The sequence below is a fragment of the Aquarana catesbeiana genome, linkage group LG01, assembly GCF_042186555.1.
Source record: "Aquarana catesbeiana isolate 2022-GZ linkage group LG01, ASM4218655v1, whole genome shotgun sequence".
Classification (NCBI taxonomy): Eukaryota; Metazoa; Chordata; class Amphibia; order Anura; family Ranidae; genus Aquarana; species Aquarana catesbeiana.
Genome location: NC_133324.1, coordinates 122,787,478 through 122,805,860, shown reverse-complemented (window position 1 = coordinate 122,805,860; position 18,383 = coordinate 122,787,478). Strand labels below are relative to the sequence as shown.

General features: G+C 44.4%; 1 protein-coding gene across 4 annotated transcripts in view; it reads right to left on the bottom strand.

The window, feature by feature from the left end:
- Positions 1-18,383, bottom strand: part of SGTB (small glutamine rich tetratricopeptide repeat co-chaperone beta) — a 464,910-nt gene that overhangs the window by 83,064 nt on the left and 363,463 nt on the right. For all 4 annotated transcript variants that reach the window (XM_073623529.1, XM_073623534.1, XM_073623523.1 and 1 more), the window contains one exon: positions 9,460-9,589. In XM_073623529.1, coding sequence (XP_073479630.1) covers positions 9,460-9,559 — 100 coding nt within the window. In that variant the 5' untranslated portion in view covers positions 9,560-9,589. The remainder of the gene's footprint in view (positions 1-9,459; positions 9,590-18,383) is intronic.

Sequence of the window (18,383 nt, the reverse complement as noted above, 5' to 3'; positions counted from 1 at the left end):
TTAAAGCGACGCAGTGCCAAATTGGAAAAAGTCCTCTGGTCCTTAGGCAGCATAATGGTCCGGGGCTAAAGTGGTTAAATAGATCGTTTGTACCAAGCTGGTCCAAACAAGCTGTTTGCTTCAGTAAGTGCTGCAGTGTCTCTAAGCCCTATACGTATATACTGCTTGTAACTTCAGCTACATAAAGTACACAGTGCTGGGTTTCGGCTGTGATACAGATTTCCAGTCTCACACCGGATCAAAGCAGAGTGTGGCTGAGCAGCACTCAGCCATTCATAGGCAGTTTTGTATTCTGTGAATGAATACAAAGCTTCCTCTAATTGGCCGAGTCTGAAAGCATGACTTCATCAGCCCACTCAGCTAATCAGAGGAAGCTTTGATAAGTTAACCCCCCTTCCCTCTGCTCCCTGTGCTGCAGCACCCTTTAACTGCTATACCTGGTATGATCAGTGGTGGCACTGGAGGTGACAGGGGGGGGGGGGGGGTCGATCAGCATATAAATGTGTGGGTGATTTAGATATGAATGTTGCAATATTTTCATATGGATCGTATTTATATGTAAATATTGCAGCATTGATAAGTAGCAGTGTAATGCTAGACTGAGGTAGCTTCTTAGGCTTCATGGTGTAATCTCAGGACAAAGCCTCATGGGGTGTACACACGGTCGGACTTTTCGTCTACAAAAGTCCGACAGCCTGTCCGACAGACTTTCGGCGGACTTGCAGCAGACTTTCTAACGAACTGACTTGCCTACACACGACCACACAAAAGTCCGACGGATTCGTACGTGATGACGTACACCGGACTAAAATAAGGAAGTTCATAGCCAGTAGCCAATAGCTGCCCTAGCGTGGGTTTTTGTCCGTCGGACTAGCACACAGACGAGCGGATTTCGGGGTCCGTCGTAGTTACGACGTAAAGATTTGAAGCATGTTTCAAATCTAAAGTCCGTCGGATTTGAGGATGAAAAAGTCTGCTGAAAGTCCGGAGAAGCCCACACAAGATCGGATTACCAGCCAGCTTTAGTCCGTCGGCGTCCGTTGGACTTTTGTAGACGAAAAGTCCGACCGTGTGTACGCCCCATTAGACATAGACTTCAAGGGACAGGTGACTAAAAAGTGGGACTGTCCCACCAAATCCGGGCTTGTTGCCAAGTATGTTTTCCCTGCAGCTGCCGCTCACTGACATAGGGGAAATAAAAAAATAGGTAAGTATATAGATATTTTTTACACAGTATATGCAGTATATGTAGAAGGAGGGGGCATAGAACAGTTATAAGACTTATGCCCCGTACACACGGTCGGACTTTGTTTGGACATTCCGACAACAAAATCCTAGGATTTTTTCCAACGGATGTTGGCTCAAACTTGTCTTGCATACACACGGTCACACAAAGTTGTCGGAAAATCCGATCGTTCTGAACGCGGTGACGTAAAACACGTATGTCGGGACTATAAACGGGGCAGTGGCCAATAGCTTTTATCTCTTTATTTATTCAGAGCATGCGTGGCACTTTGTCCGTCGGATTTGTGTACACACGATCGGAATTTCTGACAACGGATTTTGTTGTCGGAAAATTTTATAGCCTGCTCTCAAACTTTGTGTGTCGGAAATTCCGATGGAAAATGTGTGATGGAGCCCACACACAATCGGAATTTCAGACAAGGTCCTATCACACATTTTCCTTCGGAAAATCCGACCGTGTGTACGGGGCATTAGTGTTAGGCTGGAATTCTACTTTAAAGCCCAACTTAGCTAAGACATTTTTCAGTAGAGTGAAGAAGGGTTCTACCAGGTCTCCTTCAGATCCATGCTATAGCCGAATGATGGCTACAGCGTGTATCTGCTTTGCCGGGAGTATGTCTATTGATGTCCTCCCCTTTGCAGGCTCGCCACGCCCCCCTGAAGGGGGCACGCGGTGTGTGCTGTGATCACCCGAGTCAATGAGACTTGGGTGATCAGAGATTTGAGTAAGGGGCCGATCCCGTAATGTAAACAGAGGATGGGTAATCGTTTCTTTTTTCTTCTCAAGCTGACAGCATAATGAGAAAAAAAGCCAATCACTGGCTTCTGTTTGCAGGAACATCTATCCCGAAGAGGAAGAACCTCATGTGCTCACCAGTACCGCCTGCCAGTGCCACAAATCAGTGCCCACAGTGCCCACCAATCAGTACCCACAGTACATAAGCAATCAGTGCCATCTATCAGTGCCCACAAGTGCCACCTATCAATGCCCACCAGTGGTGCCAATCAGTGCTTCATCGGTGCCACCTAGCAGTGCTGCCTATCAGTGTCACCTACCAGTGCTGATCAGTGCCCATCACTGCCACCCATCAGTGCCCATGACTGCCACCCATCAGTGCCACCTATTAGTGCCCTTCAGTGCCACCTATCAATGCCCATCAGTGCCACCTCTCAGTGCCCACCAATGCCACCTATCAGTGCCGACTATTAGTGCCCATCAGTGCCGCCTTATCAGTGCCCATCAGTGTCGCCATATCAGTGCCCATTAATACAGCCTATCAGTGCCCATTAGGGGTGCAACGGATCAAAAAACTCATGGATCGGATCGTTCCTCGGATCAGAGTCACGGATCGGATCATTTTTTGGATCAGCAAAAAAAAAAAAAAGACAAGACAAATCTTGTTACACCCACCGGAATTTTAGATTTCACAGTTATTTTCAACACAAAGCGGCACTTATATGCTTAAATATAGTATTTGTAAATCCAACGGACTGTTTACATGTTAAATTTTAAAGGCAGCAAACCTTGCTGCTGCTTTTAAAATTTAACATCTAAACAGTCCCTTGGATTTACAAATATTGTATTTAAGCATATAAGCTCCATTTTGTGTTGAAAATAACTGTGAAATCTAAAACTCAGGTGGGTGTAACAAGATGTCAGCTTGCCCCCTTCTCACTCTATCATTACTGTGCAGGAGTGTGAGGTGTAGCAAGATGGCGGCGATGAAACATCACTTCCTGACGAGACAGCCGCCGCCGCCAGGTGTACCAAGATGGCCGCCGCTCCGGAGCTAAGCCAAAGCCGCTGCTTTTCCTATGGCCGAGGCAGCGGAGCGCTTCGCGGATTGCGTGATGTGCCGATCCGAACAGGTTGACCCGTTCTAGTCACGGATCGGTGACGATCCGTTGCACCCCTAGTGCCCATCAGTGCAGCTTATCGGTGCCCATCAATGCAGCCTATCAGTGCTTATCAGTGCAGCCTATCAGTGCCCATCAGTGTAGCCTCATCAGCGTACATCAATGTAGGAGAAAAACTACCTGTTTGCAAAATTTATTAACAAAATATAAAACGGTTTTGTATTTTTTTTTTTTTTTTTTAATTCGGTCTTTTTTAATTTTTTTAACAAAAATAAAAAACCCAGAGGTGATCAAATACCACCAAAATAAAGCTCTGTTTAAAATGATAAAAATTTCATTTGGGTAAAGTGTTGTATGACCGCGCAATTGTCATTCAAAGAGTGACAGCGCTAAAAGCTGAAAATTGGTCTGGGCAGGAGGGGGGTTTAGGTGCCAAGTAAGCAAGTGGTTAATGCTGCTTGTGTCTCTGAAAGACTTGCTCCAAATTCTTGTCTTAGTAATTAAACGAGAAATACAGCCAAAGCTCGTTTGACTGTACTTCTCCTGTAGATCACAAGAATGCAGTTTGTTCTGCACTCCTGTGACCCGTTTTCAGCAGACAGCTGAAGCCCGCTGTCAGTTTACGTCACTGAGCCAGCCACTCCCATCCCCTCCACAGCTCAGCGCTCCAGTGAGTGCGGGGGATGGGGGGCAAAGCAGACAGAGGTGACTGACACTGAGCACTGAGAACCGAGCGATCAGCAGTCGTTGATCGCTCAGTTCTCAGTCTTATAGCCGGAGGGGGACAGATGCAGTATCGGGCCAATGCTGCATCCACCTAGGAAAGTATGATTCCCATGCTTCTCTTTGAATGTCAGACAGAATAAAGTCAGAGGACACAAACAGCAATAAAAACTGGCAGACTTTACCCAAAATCATTTTGGTTGGAGTTCCGCTTTATATCTTTTTTTCCCTAATAAAATTGTCATGTGTGACATTAATTCTAGACAAAGATTTTTTTATAAAATTGTTTACATCTCAGCAAGTCAGTCTGGTATAAATAAATCTATTGTACTGTATGATAAATGAGGTCACCTTAGCAATAAGGGAAAAGGACAACTCAGCATTGTGTTAGGAAGCCAAGCCTATAACCTTTGTTCATTACTACACATGAGGCACAAGGTCAGATAATGGCAGTAGCGAGGTGGACAGGAACTCCTAGGGGGATTTTCAGCAGCACAACCGCATTCAGGCCAAAATATGATTGTAATTACATTTTCTTTCACTCTTTAACTGAGTTTCTTCAGCATGCCATAAAAATTACATCAAGACAAAAACACTCCTAGTTCTACTACACACGCTACAGTGCCCTCAGAAAAGGTCAAGATTTTTCCAACTTCACCAATGTTCCTTTTTCAAAACCTAATCTAAAAATGTCCCCACACAAAAGCACTGTGGGGTTGATTTTCTGAAGGAGCAATTGAATTTTCACCTAGTTTAGTGAATAAGGTAAAGCTAAGTGATAATTTACTTTGCAATGAATACCCGTACAAGGTAAAAAATCAAATACATGTAGCACCCTCTAGTGTGCTAGAATAGGCAGTGTTAGTTTTTTTTCAATCTGGGTTGGGTGAGTGATCCAGGGAGGGCTGGTATGACTCAGCAGGTGGCATCTCTACTTCTGGAACTTGCTGGAAACGTCCAGAAGAATGGGAGCGAGGTTAGGAGGAGCTGCCTGGAGTATTCACAAGGGCCCTGACCAATCCCCAACGGATGGGTTGGCAGGGGACAGGCCCCCTTAAATATTCTGGGTCTGCCCAACAGGGCAGGAGAGTTTGAGTAGAAGATTTGAGATGGAGTGCTAGGAGGCTATTGGTGGACTCTTGAGGGTGGGGGGGGTGACCTCGGGTCTGGAAGCTTGGATACAGGAGGCATCCTCTGAAAACCCAACGAGGAATCCTGTCCAGTGGCACGAGAGAAGGTGTGAGAACAGCAGAAGCCAGAGTGCACGTCTGGGAGATCTCCAAGGAGAAGACAGCCAGGTGGGCTGGTGAGTGTTCTAGTCTAGGAGGACTGAGAGGCAGCCTGAGAGGACATGGGTGAAAGCAGTCTGAGATGGATTCAGACTTTGCTAAACAACCAAGGGGCCAGTGGTCCCTGCCTATAAAGGGCATTTGCTACCAATCACCTAACAGTGTGCCAGCAGGTCCTAGGAGTTGTAGTGCTTCAAGCAAGTTTTGTGCTGGAGGAGCTGAGGAGTGTGTAAATAGTCTGTACAGAAGAAGTTGTCCCTGGAAAGTTCTGTTAAAGTCAAGTGGGCATCCCATAATATAATACCTCTATCCCCATCCAAGTTCTATATTACTAATAAAAAAATAAAAACAAAGCTGCAAGGACTGTTTTCTGACTCAAGAGTGCTGTGGAAAATTCTGTGTGCCTGGTTGTGCAGGGTGGGGATCCCTTATTCACCAGCGGCTCCTGTGGGGGTAGCGCTACATAGAAGGAAAATTAAAGTGATTGTAAACCTTTTTTTTTTTTTTTTCTTTTTTTTTTTAATTAAAATGAAAAAGAGGTTATACTTACCTGCTCTGTACAAGGATATTACACAGAGCAATGGTTGCCCTGCTGACACTCTCTGCTCCTCCTTCCTATGGGGGCAAGCCGCACGCATGCTATGGGGTATCTGTGCAGGCATGCTCCCGAGCTGTGCTGTGTGCATCCATAGACACACACGGTACGGCTCAGCCATGTCCCCCACTCTCTTCTCACAGGATTTGCCCCCCACTCTCTCCTCACAGGACTGACAGTAGGGGGATTTAGTAAGCTGCAATATATTACGTTTTTTTTTGGTTTAATACCACTTTAATACAGGGAACTATAGAACCATTTTAAATAAACAGGATTTTTGCTTGCACATGATTGGATGAATGAATTTGGCATAGCTCCACCTCATTTATCAAGCTAGGTGAAAATTCACTTTGAAAATTGAACATGCGCTACTCCTTTTTTTAAACATCCCCCAATATGTAGAGATCTTTCATTAATATTGATAGGAAAAACCTTTCTATGCGATTGCTGCTCCATCAAACCCATCGAGCATAGTGAAAGGGAAAGAATTAGAATTGAATGCTTTTGGTCACCCTTGCTCATGCTCACTCATTAACCCCTACATGCCTCGGTTAATGTAAGCCGTAATTAGACTACATGTACACTGGCCACCTCTAAACGTAATTCTCCTGGCAGCAAAAAAAGTTGTTTTTGCCACAATTTTGCCATTCTTTTTGCCAAAACATTCCTCTCCTGAACGCGATTCTTCTGCGTTCAGGAGAGAGACATTTAACTGTCACTAAACTTTGCTGCTCCTAAACTCTGCTAAAAGTCTATGGGGTTTATTTACTAAAGGCAAATAGACTGTGCACTTTGCAAAGTGCAGCTGCTCTCTGCAAGAGCAGTTATTCCAGAGCTTGCTAAATGAGCAGAAGCTCTGCTGACTTCCATTATCCAATCAGTTTCAAGCAAAAATGCTGTTTTTTTTTTTTAATTTGCTTGCATGTGATTGGGTATTCTTTGCAAAGTGAATCTTTACCTTGTTTACTAAGCTTTGGAGCAACTGCACTTGCAAAGTGCACAGGCTATTTGCCTGTAGTAAATCAACCCCATAGGCTTTTACTGAGTTGAGTTCAGGGGCTTTGGCAAAAAAACGCCAAAAGCTGCTAAACTTACGTTTAAGAGCAATAGTGTACATGAGGCCTTATTTGACATCAGTCACATCTTAAAAACCAGGCTATTTTGGCAACACGCATTACAATCTGGAAGTGCTTACTCCTGCAAATTTACAACAGTTATGTAGTAGAAAGGATAGATTCCCACTTTTCCATGTGCTTTTTTACATGCATAATCAACAACCATGCATTTCATGCACTGCAATTGTTATCAAGAGGTATGTTGGTGCATGAAAAAATGGACAACACAACCCAATGCATTGTGAATGGGCCCCAAGATCTCTTCATTCACACAGCTGATATAAGTAGTTTAAAACCTTCTGAGGGAAAAGCTAGCTATTATTTAATACTGTACATACTTCATTCATGTCTCATTTCTAAGCTTTACAGCTTAAAGCGATTATAAACCTATATGTTTTTTAATAACCAACATGTCATACTTACCTGCTCTGTGCAATGGTTTTACACAGAGCACCCCCGATACTCCTCTTCTCGGGTCCTCAGTTGGTGCTCCTGGCTTCTATCCTCTGCCGAGTGGCCACCATAGCAAGCCACTTGCTAAGGTAGGCACTTGTGTGGACTCGCTCCCAAGCAGCGATGTGTGTGTCCATTGACACACACAGCGCAGCTCGACCCCCCCCCCCACTCCCTCCTCACTGGCTATGATTGACAGTAGCAGGAGCCATTGGCACCTGCTGCTGTCAATCACAGCTAGTGTGGAGGGGGTCGAGCCACGTTGTGTATGTCAATAGTCTATGAGCCTATGAGGAGGGAGTCGCTGCTGAAGAATTGTGCTTAATAAACAATTGCCATTTTTCAGAATAAAAAACTTGTTTTCCAAATTTTTAATTTTTTGTTGCAAATCAGTGCTGCTGATCACTGCTTTACAGCCACTTTCTGTCTACATGCACTTCACTGATGGCTGCTAGAGAATTTTTATGGCAACTTTCCTGATGGTGACAAGAGTGGACCATGCACGTGTGTTGAAACAGTTACTTATAGTCTCCATCTGAAAGCTCATGTGACAATGTCACAATGCAGGAGCACATTTGGGAGACAGACAGACTGCTGTCACCATATAGAAGAAATGCTTGAAACTGAATGACCTTTATAGCAGGTATTATTGTACTATTGTAGCTGCAGGTTTAAAAATATTTAAAATTATTTTTGAAATTATATTGACATTAAGGCTGGGTTCACACTATTGCGAATTGGGTGCAGGTTTCCCCGCATCCGATTCGCATAGCAGCAGATTGTGACCGGCTCTCTATGGAGCTGGTTCACATATCTCCGCAGCAGCTCCGGGGTGAATTGCACAGGAGCCCTGGGTGTCTTTTGGTCCGTTTCAGGTCTGAATTCAGCCCAAAATTTGGGCTGAAATTGGACCTGAAAAGGTGAATAAAGACGTACTGGGCTCCTGCTGTGAGCCGCTGCATTCTCTAGTGTGAACCCAGCCGAAAGAAGAAGTATGGGCAAAGCTATTTTGATCCTACTTCTCCTATGGACCACAGGAGTGCACTTTATTCTGCACTCCTGTGACCCGTTTTCCTTAAGCCTGCTGTCCAGGCTCTTTACAGTCGGAATCCACCCAGATGCCTGGACCAGCAGCTGGCTTAGCCTCTCAGTTAACCGCTGGGAGACTGAGCCAGCCACCCCTGCACAGCCTGGCACTCCAGTGGGTGCTGAAAGGGATGAACACTGAGCTGGTGACTGATAGATTCCATACACAGAGGCATAGGTCTGATGAAGGAACGAATTGCTCATGCTCCGAAACGCGTTACTGCCCCTTGACGTTAGCTCCCATCTATATGTTCCAGCGGGGTTCCGGAGGTCCATCGGCTATCTTGCTTCCTCACTTCTCCCTCTCCTGTCACAGCTGCGAGCCAGCTCTCCCTCTCCCTATAGGCGGAGGACTCTACAGGATGCCTATTATTCTGACTGAGATGCTCATTTGATCTACTTTATTGTAAGTGTTTTTAACCTCTTTTTATAAATAAATACCTTAATACTGCACTTAGAAGCACCTTCTATTTTTTACTTTAGTTTCCTCCAGAGTTGCTTCCTCTACCTGAAGTGCCGATGCAAGTGCTCCCCCAGTCTTTCCTCCTCCCCTAAACCTTGATACTGAAGCTGATGCTGATGTGAAAATATTCTAGTACAGTTCACTGGAGGACATTTCCCGACAGAAACGCCCTATTTCTTTTCCTTTTGGACTGACAGTCACTGATCTCTGCTCAGAGCGGAGGGAAGAACTGAGTGATCAGTGGTTTTTGATCGCTCAGTTCTCAGTGCAGAGCTGGCAGGGGACAGATGCAGCATAAGATCGATGCTGCATTCACCTAAGCGAGTATATATATATATATATATTTTTTTTTAACCCCATACTTCTCTTTTAAAGTTTATATAAAATTTTAGTGATTGGGTTTATATATTGTATACATATCAGTTTAAATTACATTTACAATGCAAACATAACAAAACTATAAATCATGCCATGAGCACTTTTTTTCATTTATGCATGAACCCTTCAGGAAAGCCATTATTGTAGAGTCGTCATCATGTTTTTAGTAAGTATAGCCTTTTACTATAAGGTTTAAGTGTTTCTTTGCAAGCTCTAGTATTGCTTTAAAATTCACTGTCCATGTTAATTATTTACCTTCTAAACTTTCTTGTTCATCTGCCGTGTACACATCCCGCTGACTCTGCTCTCTTAAGAATTGGATGATTGCATACACCAGACGCTTGACGGATGACATGTTTTCAGTGGATCGGCAATGCTTAAATCACTGTAACAAGGATAGAATTCAGAAAAATTTGAGAAAAAAAAAGAGGAAATTTATGCACTCCTATATAATTTATCATTCCAGGCTGGTGAAAATACAAACACAGATTCACTGAGGACTCAATCACACCACATTCTTTGCACTGCATTGCTCAACGCAGGCCCAAGGAGTGACAAGCCAAAATCCTTTGTTTCCAATAGGCTCAGTATAGACCAATGCACTGGGTGATAATCGAACATGCCTTCTTTCAACTCAGTGCAACACAGTACAACGCACCGCAGATCGCAAAACGGCAAAATAAAGTATTTTGGCTTCTGCTGTGAAAAAAACACACATCACCAAAACTCGTAAAAAAAAAAACCCCAGATGTACAGTAAGCACATGTCAACTAAAGTGCTTTTAACTGCGCTAAATGTAATGTGCATGGTGCAAATCCAGCCTGAAGACCAATAGATGACATATTCCATGAAAAAAATGAATCCCATATCTTTTCTTCATTTTTATAACACTAATCGCTGCTTGCCAATAGCAGTCTGCAGGCTCTTCAGCATTCAGTGAGGTTTCAAGATGTTTTTTTAAAAAAAGGGACTTCCTACCAATGATGCATTGATGCATATTGGTAATGGGCACAAAGCACTATGACATCACCAGTGTCCAGCGGGAGATGTGTAAGTTACCCTGTGTCTATTAGGGGCAAAGGGTGACCGAGAACTCCAGTCTGATCTGCACTAATCAGACTTACTGCACAACCACACTGGAACATTATATATATATATATATATATATTGTATATTGTCTCATATACTGTTGTAGACTCTTTACTAGATCGTTTGAGGTGTGGCTGTATCCAATTGTTCTATTGTTTGTGTCTACCTCGGGAGCAACCTATTATGTGATGTATACGTCTCTGTGGATTAGCTGTGAGAGGGGAAGGGGGGGGGATTTATCCAGCAGCCCCTCCCAAAGACAGTCTACTAATGAGAAGTTTGAATACACCTGTGTCATGCTACTGGTGGAGGTAAATTCTACCCCGCCCTGTTTCATTATGCAAAGAAGAGGGGATTGTCCTCTGAGTGTATATCTCTGTCCCTGTGTTCAAATAAACAGTTCATGTTCCAGATTTGCGGAAAACGAGTCCTGCCTAGTTCTTAGTTGTAATATGCGGCTATAATATCTAATATCTATATTCAGACTGGAGGAAGCGATATATGATGGAAGCACTCAAGCGGAGTTTGGGACATTCCGTTACATCCCCCACCTCCCATTTCATCATCACTTTCTGGACACTGGGGTAGTATTGTATACCCAACATATAATGCCTCCTTGATAGTACAGTGCAGCATATGAGGATATCCAAACCTACAAATGAAAATGTAGATGCGGTAGCTGCTTTTCTTTTTAAACTAAGAACATGTACAGAAAAATACCTGTTTACCCTATCAGAAACCCTTTGTCCTTCTAATTTCCTGTGCACTGAACTCATCTCAAAGAATGTTATCAACTTTCTCAGCTACCTTCTATGAAGTAGAAAGCACTCCCCACTATGTAATGGAGATGAGGAGAGAGGAGGTATTTGTAGTCCAAACCTGAAGAACAGTCTGCTGTGTCAATGCTGTCCCTCCATAGGTACAGTGCAGTAAGTGAGTGCTGTCACCCTGGCACAGGAAGTGTGTTACTGGCAGAATCACCAGGTGAAAGTTATGGGGAAAAAAAAGCCAAAAAGAGAAAAACGCATGTCAGGTTGTTTGCCATCAGTGACTTGTTAGGAAGATTTCTCTTCACTTCCTATCTTGTAAACACAACAGGAAATCTCTTAAAAATTAGAGAAATGCCATTTTAGCCCTGGTGCACACTGGAGCGTTTTGACATGCGATTTGACATGTTAAATCGCATGTCAAATCGGCGGCAATTGCCGTCAATGGCACCATGCTAATTGGTGTGACGCCGCATCTGCGGTGCTGCACCGATTTCAAAAAGTAGTTTCTGTACTACTTTTTGCAATTTCAGGCTGCAATTTACATCTGAAATTGGGACTGACATGCAGGAGTGAAATTGTGCAAGTTCAGCTGAACTCGCACGGCTTCATTCCCACAGCTCAGTGTGAACCTGGGCTTAGACAGGTGTCACTGAAATGTTCCCATTGGGAGATTTCCCCATCCATATCTGTTCTGGTGACAACTCAAAATTTTTGATTCTCCCATCACTTTTGGTCTTGATGACAGTGGTCACCAGGACAAATAGAAAGATCCATTCTCCCTACCAGGGACACAGACAGCAATACAAAGTTGAAAGTTGAAAGTGGTTCCATTCCTTCCATACAAGTAGAGGCTGTTCAGTTGGCAAAGTGAATGTTCACTGTGTAAAGTGTTAGCAAATTAGGCGATGCTGTATTCACGTTGAATTCCCAATCATGTGTTAGCAAAAGCCCTATTTATTTATTTTTCTTTCCCTTTCCACATGATTGGGTATTTAAAATGAACACAATTTCACCTTTTATACTAAAATAAATTTTGCAATGTGAACATTCACTTTCCTAAAAGAATAGCCCCTAGTCATTTAGTAAATCAGTCCCTATGCTCTCTATAATAAAAAATACCAGGCATAAAGTGCACCTGAAGGAACCCTTGGGCCCCTTCACACTGGTTTTCTGATCAGGTCGGTCTGTCAGTTTTTCAGGCAGACCTGATCGGACCCTCCAGTCTCCTTTATGGAGACACCCGCCGCCATCTAATCCGATCCTGTCCACCAAAAACAGACGGATGGTGGTCCTATTTTGCATCCATCCAGCGGATCAGATGGAAATGGACAGGCAGTCTGTTTCCATCTAATTTCCCCATAGAGGAGACAGGACTGTGTCTGTGTCTGCTCTGCACAGTGAGCGGACACGGACCTGTCATCCACACTTGCTCAGCGGGGATCAGTGGAGCGATCCCCCGCTGAGCAAATGGATTCAGTTAGATGGAGGTGCCCGTGTGAAAGGGGCCTTAAAAGTTTGGGGGATACGAGTGTTCCATCATCCAGACATATCCGCAGGCTTTTTATAAGCTTTACACCTGTAGCAGTTTTTGTTTTTGTTCTAGAGACACGATCACTTTAAGGAGACTGTGTTCGAGGCAGTTTTGAAGAGATTTGAAGAGGCCCCTGAGATAATATTTGAGTTATGTCCAAGGGAAGTACATTAGTATAATCTGCTTTATATAAATAAGAGCAGACTGATTCTGGAAGAGAATAGGCTGTACATACATTAGTCGGCTGGCAACCAAATTCTGTATGTAAGTGCAGAGGCTGTGACCTGCACAACTAAAATGTTGGCCTTATTCCATGAAGCAGAGCAAAGGGCAATGATCATGTAAACTGCAGTAATACATAGCAAGCATATATCAAAACAGTAAGACAATAAGATTGGTTGCTGTTCGTTACTGTAGTGTGCACATTATTTGTTGTTGAATGTTTATTAAAGTGGTTGCAAACCCTTACATATACCCAGTGAAGCACCTGTTTATCTGCAACCTTCTCTTCTTCACATCCATTCAAAGTCCAGAATTTATAAAGCTTGTCTGAGCTGTCAGAAAACAGGGGGTGGAGAGCTGAAATTTTCCTCTGCAGAGCTCAATAGGGAGAGCTCTGACAGCTGATTGAAGAGGAGGGACACACCCTCCTTCACACAGCAGATAGGAACAGAGCTAAGACTGTCAATCACAGGCTGTGTGCTGAAGCTCCCTCGCCTGTCACCTTTTTTCTCTTGGTGTCAGAAAAACTTGTCGGAAGTGACTCATGCTGATAGCAGAGGAATGAAGCAGCAGACAGAAATGACACTATGGGGGTTATTTACTAAAGGAAAATCCACTTTGCACTGCAAGTGCACTTGAAAGTGCACTTGGAAGTAAAGTCGCTGTAGATCCGAGGGGGACATGCAAGGGAAATAAAAAACAGCATTTTAGCTTGCACATGATTGGATGGATTTGCCTTTCGTAAATAACCGCCTTAGTGCTCTTAATAGAGACACAGTACACACTATAGAGTGATATGCTTTCAAATTTCGTGTCTGAGGTTTACAACCACTTTACCTGTTGGACAGGAGAAACTTCCACATTTTTTCAGGAGTCAGCTGGAAACATCACAATTAGCTAATTACCCGTTCTAAACTACTTCAGGACCACAGCCTTTCCCCCTGTATAAAATATCATTGGGGTTGACTTACTAAAGGCAAATAGATTTTGCACTTTGCAAAGTGCAGTTGCACTCTGCAAGAGCAGTTGCTCCAGAGCTTAGTAAATGAGCAGAAGCTCTGCTGATTTCCATCATCCAATCATGTGCAAGCAAACATTTTTTTTAATTTTCCTTGCACGTGATTGGGTATTCTTTGCAAAGTAAAGCTTTACCTCTTTTACTAAGCTCTGGAGCAACTGCACTTTGCAAAGTGCACAGTCTATTTGTCTTTAGTAAATCAACCCTATTTCTTTTTGGTAAATTGCAGTCTTTATTTTAGTCCATATTCTAGGTCACTAATAAAAAGACAGAAAAGACCTTGGCACTATACTGGTCTTTAGTACAGTAGTTCTCAACTTCTAGGACCACGGCCTGACCCTGGGCCACGATCTCCTTCCTGCCGAGCCGTAAATTCCTATCTGCTCAAGAGTCTATATCCGGGATAGCCCAGAGCACCGCACAGCATGTAAGAGGCAGGTGAGCCCCAAACCAAAACACTTTCCAACGCAAAAGGTGTGAATGGGCCCTTATTGAATAGAGAATCAATATATAAACCAAAAAAGCGCACCAGAGAAAACTTTGTTTAACGGTGGAGAGTCCCAGTGCCGGCTGCTTGCAGACCCCCTCACTGTAGCATACTATGGACAATCTTTGCCACTGTTAATACTTAGGGAAAGAGCCTCACATCAAGGGAGGGGGCAGCAATGCGTTTCGAGGGTGTTCCTTTTTAAAGGAACACCCTTTTTTTTGAGAAAAATATTTTTAAAATCACTTTCTCAATATTTTTTCGCAGTGCTTCTGGGGAAGGGGGTGGGGGGGGGGGGGGTGGTGGCAGTGGATGGTGTCAGTAGTTTTTTTATTTTTAATAATTGATTTTTTTACAATTTAATTTGTTTTTAATTTTTTTTCACAATGCTTTTTGGGGTGAGGGGGTTGGGGCAGTGGACAATGTTGGTAGGGCAGGGGAGAGTGGTATCAGTAGTTTATTTTATTTTTTTACACTTTTTCAATTTTTAGAATTTTTTTAGAATATTTTGTGGGGGGGGCTTTGGTGAGATGTCAGGGGTCTAAACAGACCCCTGACATCTCCCCTTTGAGACAGACAAAGGGACTGAGGACACAGATTCCCCAGTCCCTTTCTCAGCACTAATGATGAATGAACAGGAGACAGAGGCTCCTGTCCATTCATAAACTGAGCAGAGTAAACACAGTTTACTCTGCTCAGTAATCACAGGAACGATCTCGCTCACTGTGTCCTATTACTAGTTCCCCCCACAGCTGGTGGGAGAGGAGGGGAGCCGGTTGCGGGGGACGAGGGGGGGGCGGAAGAGAGCATGGGGCGGCGGAGAAGGACACGGAGGGGGATGGAGGAGGAGCACACAGAGCAGCTGGGAATGATCAGTGCGGCTGGAGGGGCAGTTGTGATCACCGATCTCCCTGTATAGCTTTTTAGCTGACAGCCGCAGGAGGGAGAGAAAGAGAAGCGGCTGTCAGCTAAAAATCTATACAAAGGAGATCGTGACCACAGCTGATCCCCGCTGCACCAATCATTCCCGGGAGATCGGGAGGCGATTGCGGGTGTGCTGGAACCGCCACAGAAATGCGGGAGTCTCCCGCACCTTCCAGGAGACTTGAGATGTCTGCATACACCAGCACTGCGGCCAAAATACAGCACACCAGTGTGAACCTAGTATAATGCCCCGTACACACGGTCGGATTTTCCGATGGAAAATGTCTGATCAGAGCGTGTTGTCGGAAATTCCGACCGTGTGTGGGCTCCATCGGACATTTTCCATCGGATTTTCCGACACACAAAGTTGGAGAGCAGGAGATAAAATTTTCCGACAACAAAATCCGTTGTCGGAAATTCCGATCGTGTGTACACAAATCCGACGGACAAAGTGCCACGCATGCTCAGAATAAATAAAGAGATGAAAGCTATTGGCCACTGCCCCGTTTATAGTCCCGACATACGTGTTTTACGTCACCGCGTTTAGAACGATCGGATTTTCCGACAACTTTGTGTGACCGTGTGTATGCAAGACAAGTTTGAGCCAACATCCGTCGGAAAAAATCCTAGGATTTTGTTGTCGGAATGTCCGAACAAAGTCCGACCGTGTGTACGGGGCATAAGAGTTAGGCTGGGTTCACACTGCAGCACGCTCCGGCTAACAGCAGGAGTCTGGTGCATCTCCATTCACTGTTTCAGGTTCGATTTCAGCCCGAATTTTTGGCAGAATTCGGACCTGAAACGCAACGAAAGAAGCACGGGACTCTTGTGCAATTCGCACCGGAGCTGCTGCGGAGATGTGTGAACCGGCTCCAAAGAGAGCTGGTCACAATCTCCTGCTATGAGAATTGGATGCGGAGAAACCCTCATCCAATTCGCAATGGTGTGAACCCAGCCTTAGGCTGAGGCCAAAGTATAACTAAAGACACTTTTTTTATAGGTTTGGATAGATTAAAGAAGGATTATAGGACCTTTCAAGTTTTTATTACTATCTGTGTGCAGAACATGAATAGAGAGGAAATCTTCCAATGGGGACACTCGTTCCGGTGACAACCAGGAATTCTCTCACTTTGGAGGGATTTTCTCTCACTTCCTATTTTGGCTATGGGACAGGAAGAGGAGGGAATTCCCACTCAATGGGACACAGATGGCATAGACAAATGAAAGGGGTTATAATCCTCCCTTACTCTATCCAAAATGGAAAAAAGTTTTGCCTATGTCCCGGTTCACACTGGTGCGATACGGGAAACCCTGCGATTCAGTCCTGGTTCCCGCATCGCACCTGAATCGCATACTGGTTCACACTGTCATCTGCGAGCTGCTGGGGGTGTCAGTGTAAAGTTAATGACACCCCCAGATTGGCTCGCAGATCTCAGTGTGAACTGTCAAATGGTGCAAGAATAGTATCGTATAGGTGTGAACACCCATGTGATCCGATTCCAGTGCAGACCAAAAAAAGGGTCCTGCACCATTTTGGTGCGAATGCGCTGTAATTTCAGCCATACAGTTTGTAAGGCTAAATCTGCATCACACAGACATCGCATTTGATCTGCAATGCAGTGCGAATCAAATGCGATGTCTGTGATCACACAAGTGTGAACCCAGCCTAAAGGTCTATTTTAAAGCAATCCTGTAAAGGGTTAACATATAGGATCAGTGTGTTATTGTATAGTACTTACCTTTCTATTCACCCCCACATGTGTGTAGAGCTGCATTTCTGTAAGGTTAGGCAGGTTTATCATAATGTGCCAATCTGCATTTCCTTTGTTGTGTTGACTTGCGTCTTTATGCAGGCTTTCAATGTGTTTTTAAACTTAGAATTTGAAGTGGATAGGGTTCACAGTCATTGACCAAGCTTAGTTAATACCTGTTGCCAAGGTATCAAAATACATGGTAAATGTGTTTTGATGTGCTGCCATAGACCTCATAAAGCGATGTGCAAACTGTTGGCGCTTTATAAATCCTGTATAATAATAATAAAAATAATGATGGGCCTCATAACTAGGGTTGCCACCTTTTCTTCAAGCCAAACCCGAACACTTTAGCGGCACACAGCAATTTTTTTTTTCTACTGGGGAACACTATGGACTGTGGTATAAAATAGAACTCTGATGTAAGGGGATTTCTGCTTACCAAAGCCCCCATTTACATCATAATTCCCCATTAAATCAGGGTTCCCAAAGCTCCCCCTTACATCAGAGTCCACAGAGCACCCCTTACATCTGAGTCCCCCTTACTTTAGTGTAGTCATTTGCTCAGGGGCAGGACAGAGAAGGGAGGGGGCCTATGCACTGGGTGGTTGTGGTACTTGGTTAATGGGAAGCATAGGTATGTGCAACCCAGGCAACAAGGGGATCTGCACCGCACTGGGTGAATAGGGTGTGCCCAAGCACGCCTAAGTTGGATGGGGGGGTTGCAGTCCCGTCTGAATAATGTGTCCGGGTTTCAGACAGCCTGAAACCTGGACATATTATTCATAACCCGGACTGTCCGGGTGAATCCCGGACAGATGGCAACCCTACTCATAACGCACTAAAAGCAGAAAAAAAACCCAGACATGCTGTATGTTCCAAAACACACTGCACTGCAGCATTGAGATGAGAACAGACACCAGGTTTGACGCTGGAAACCACAACACTTGTTTTAGCACGTTAAAACGCAACCATGTAAACATGACCCTAAGGGGTTGATTTACTAAAGGCAAATAGACTGTGCACTTTGCATAGTGAAGTTGCTCCAGAGTTTATATAACCCTTAAATAATCCTGGACGGGCTGCTTTAAGAGGAGCTCCAATCTCTTAAGTGAAAAGTAAGTCAGCAGCTGCAAAAACTGTAGCTGCTGACTGTTAATAAAGAGCCACTCACCTGTCCCACGATCCAGCGGTGTGCTCACCCCAGCTGTTTTCTCCCTGCGTCCCCTCTCGCCGGCAGCGTCCCCTTTGCTATGGGCACCCGGCTGTGACAGCTTGCGGTTTCACAGCTGGGTACCCACTGCGCATGTGCAAGCGGTGCTGCACACTGACCGGTCTCACAGTCTTCTGGGACCTGTCATGTGTCCCAGAAGACTTCAAGTGGAGT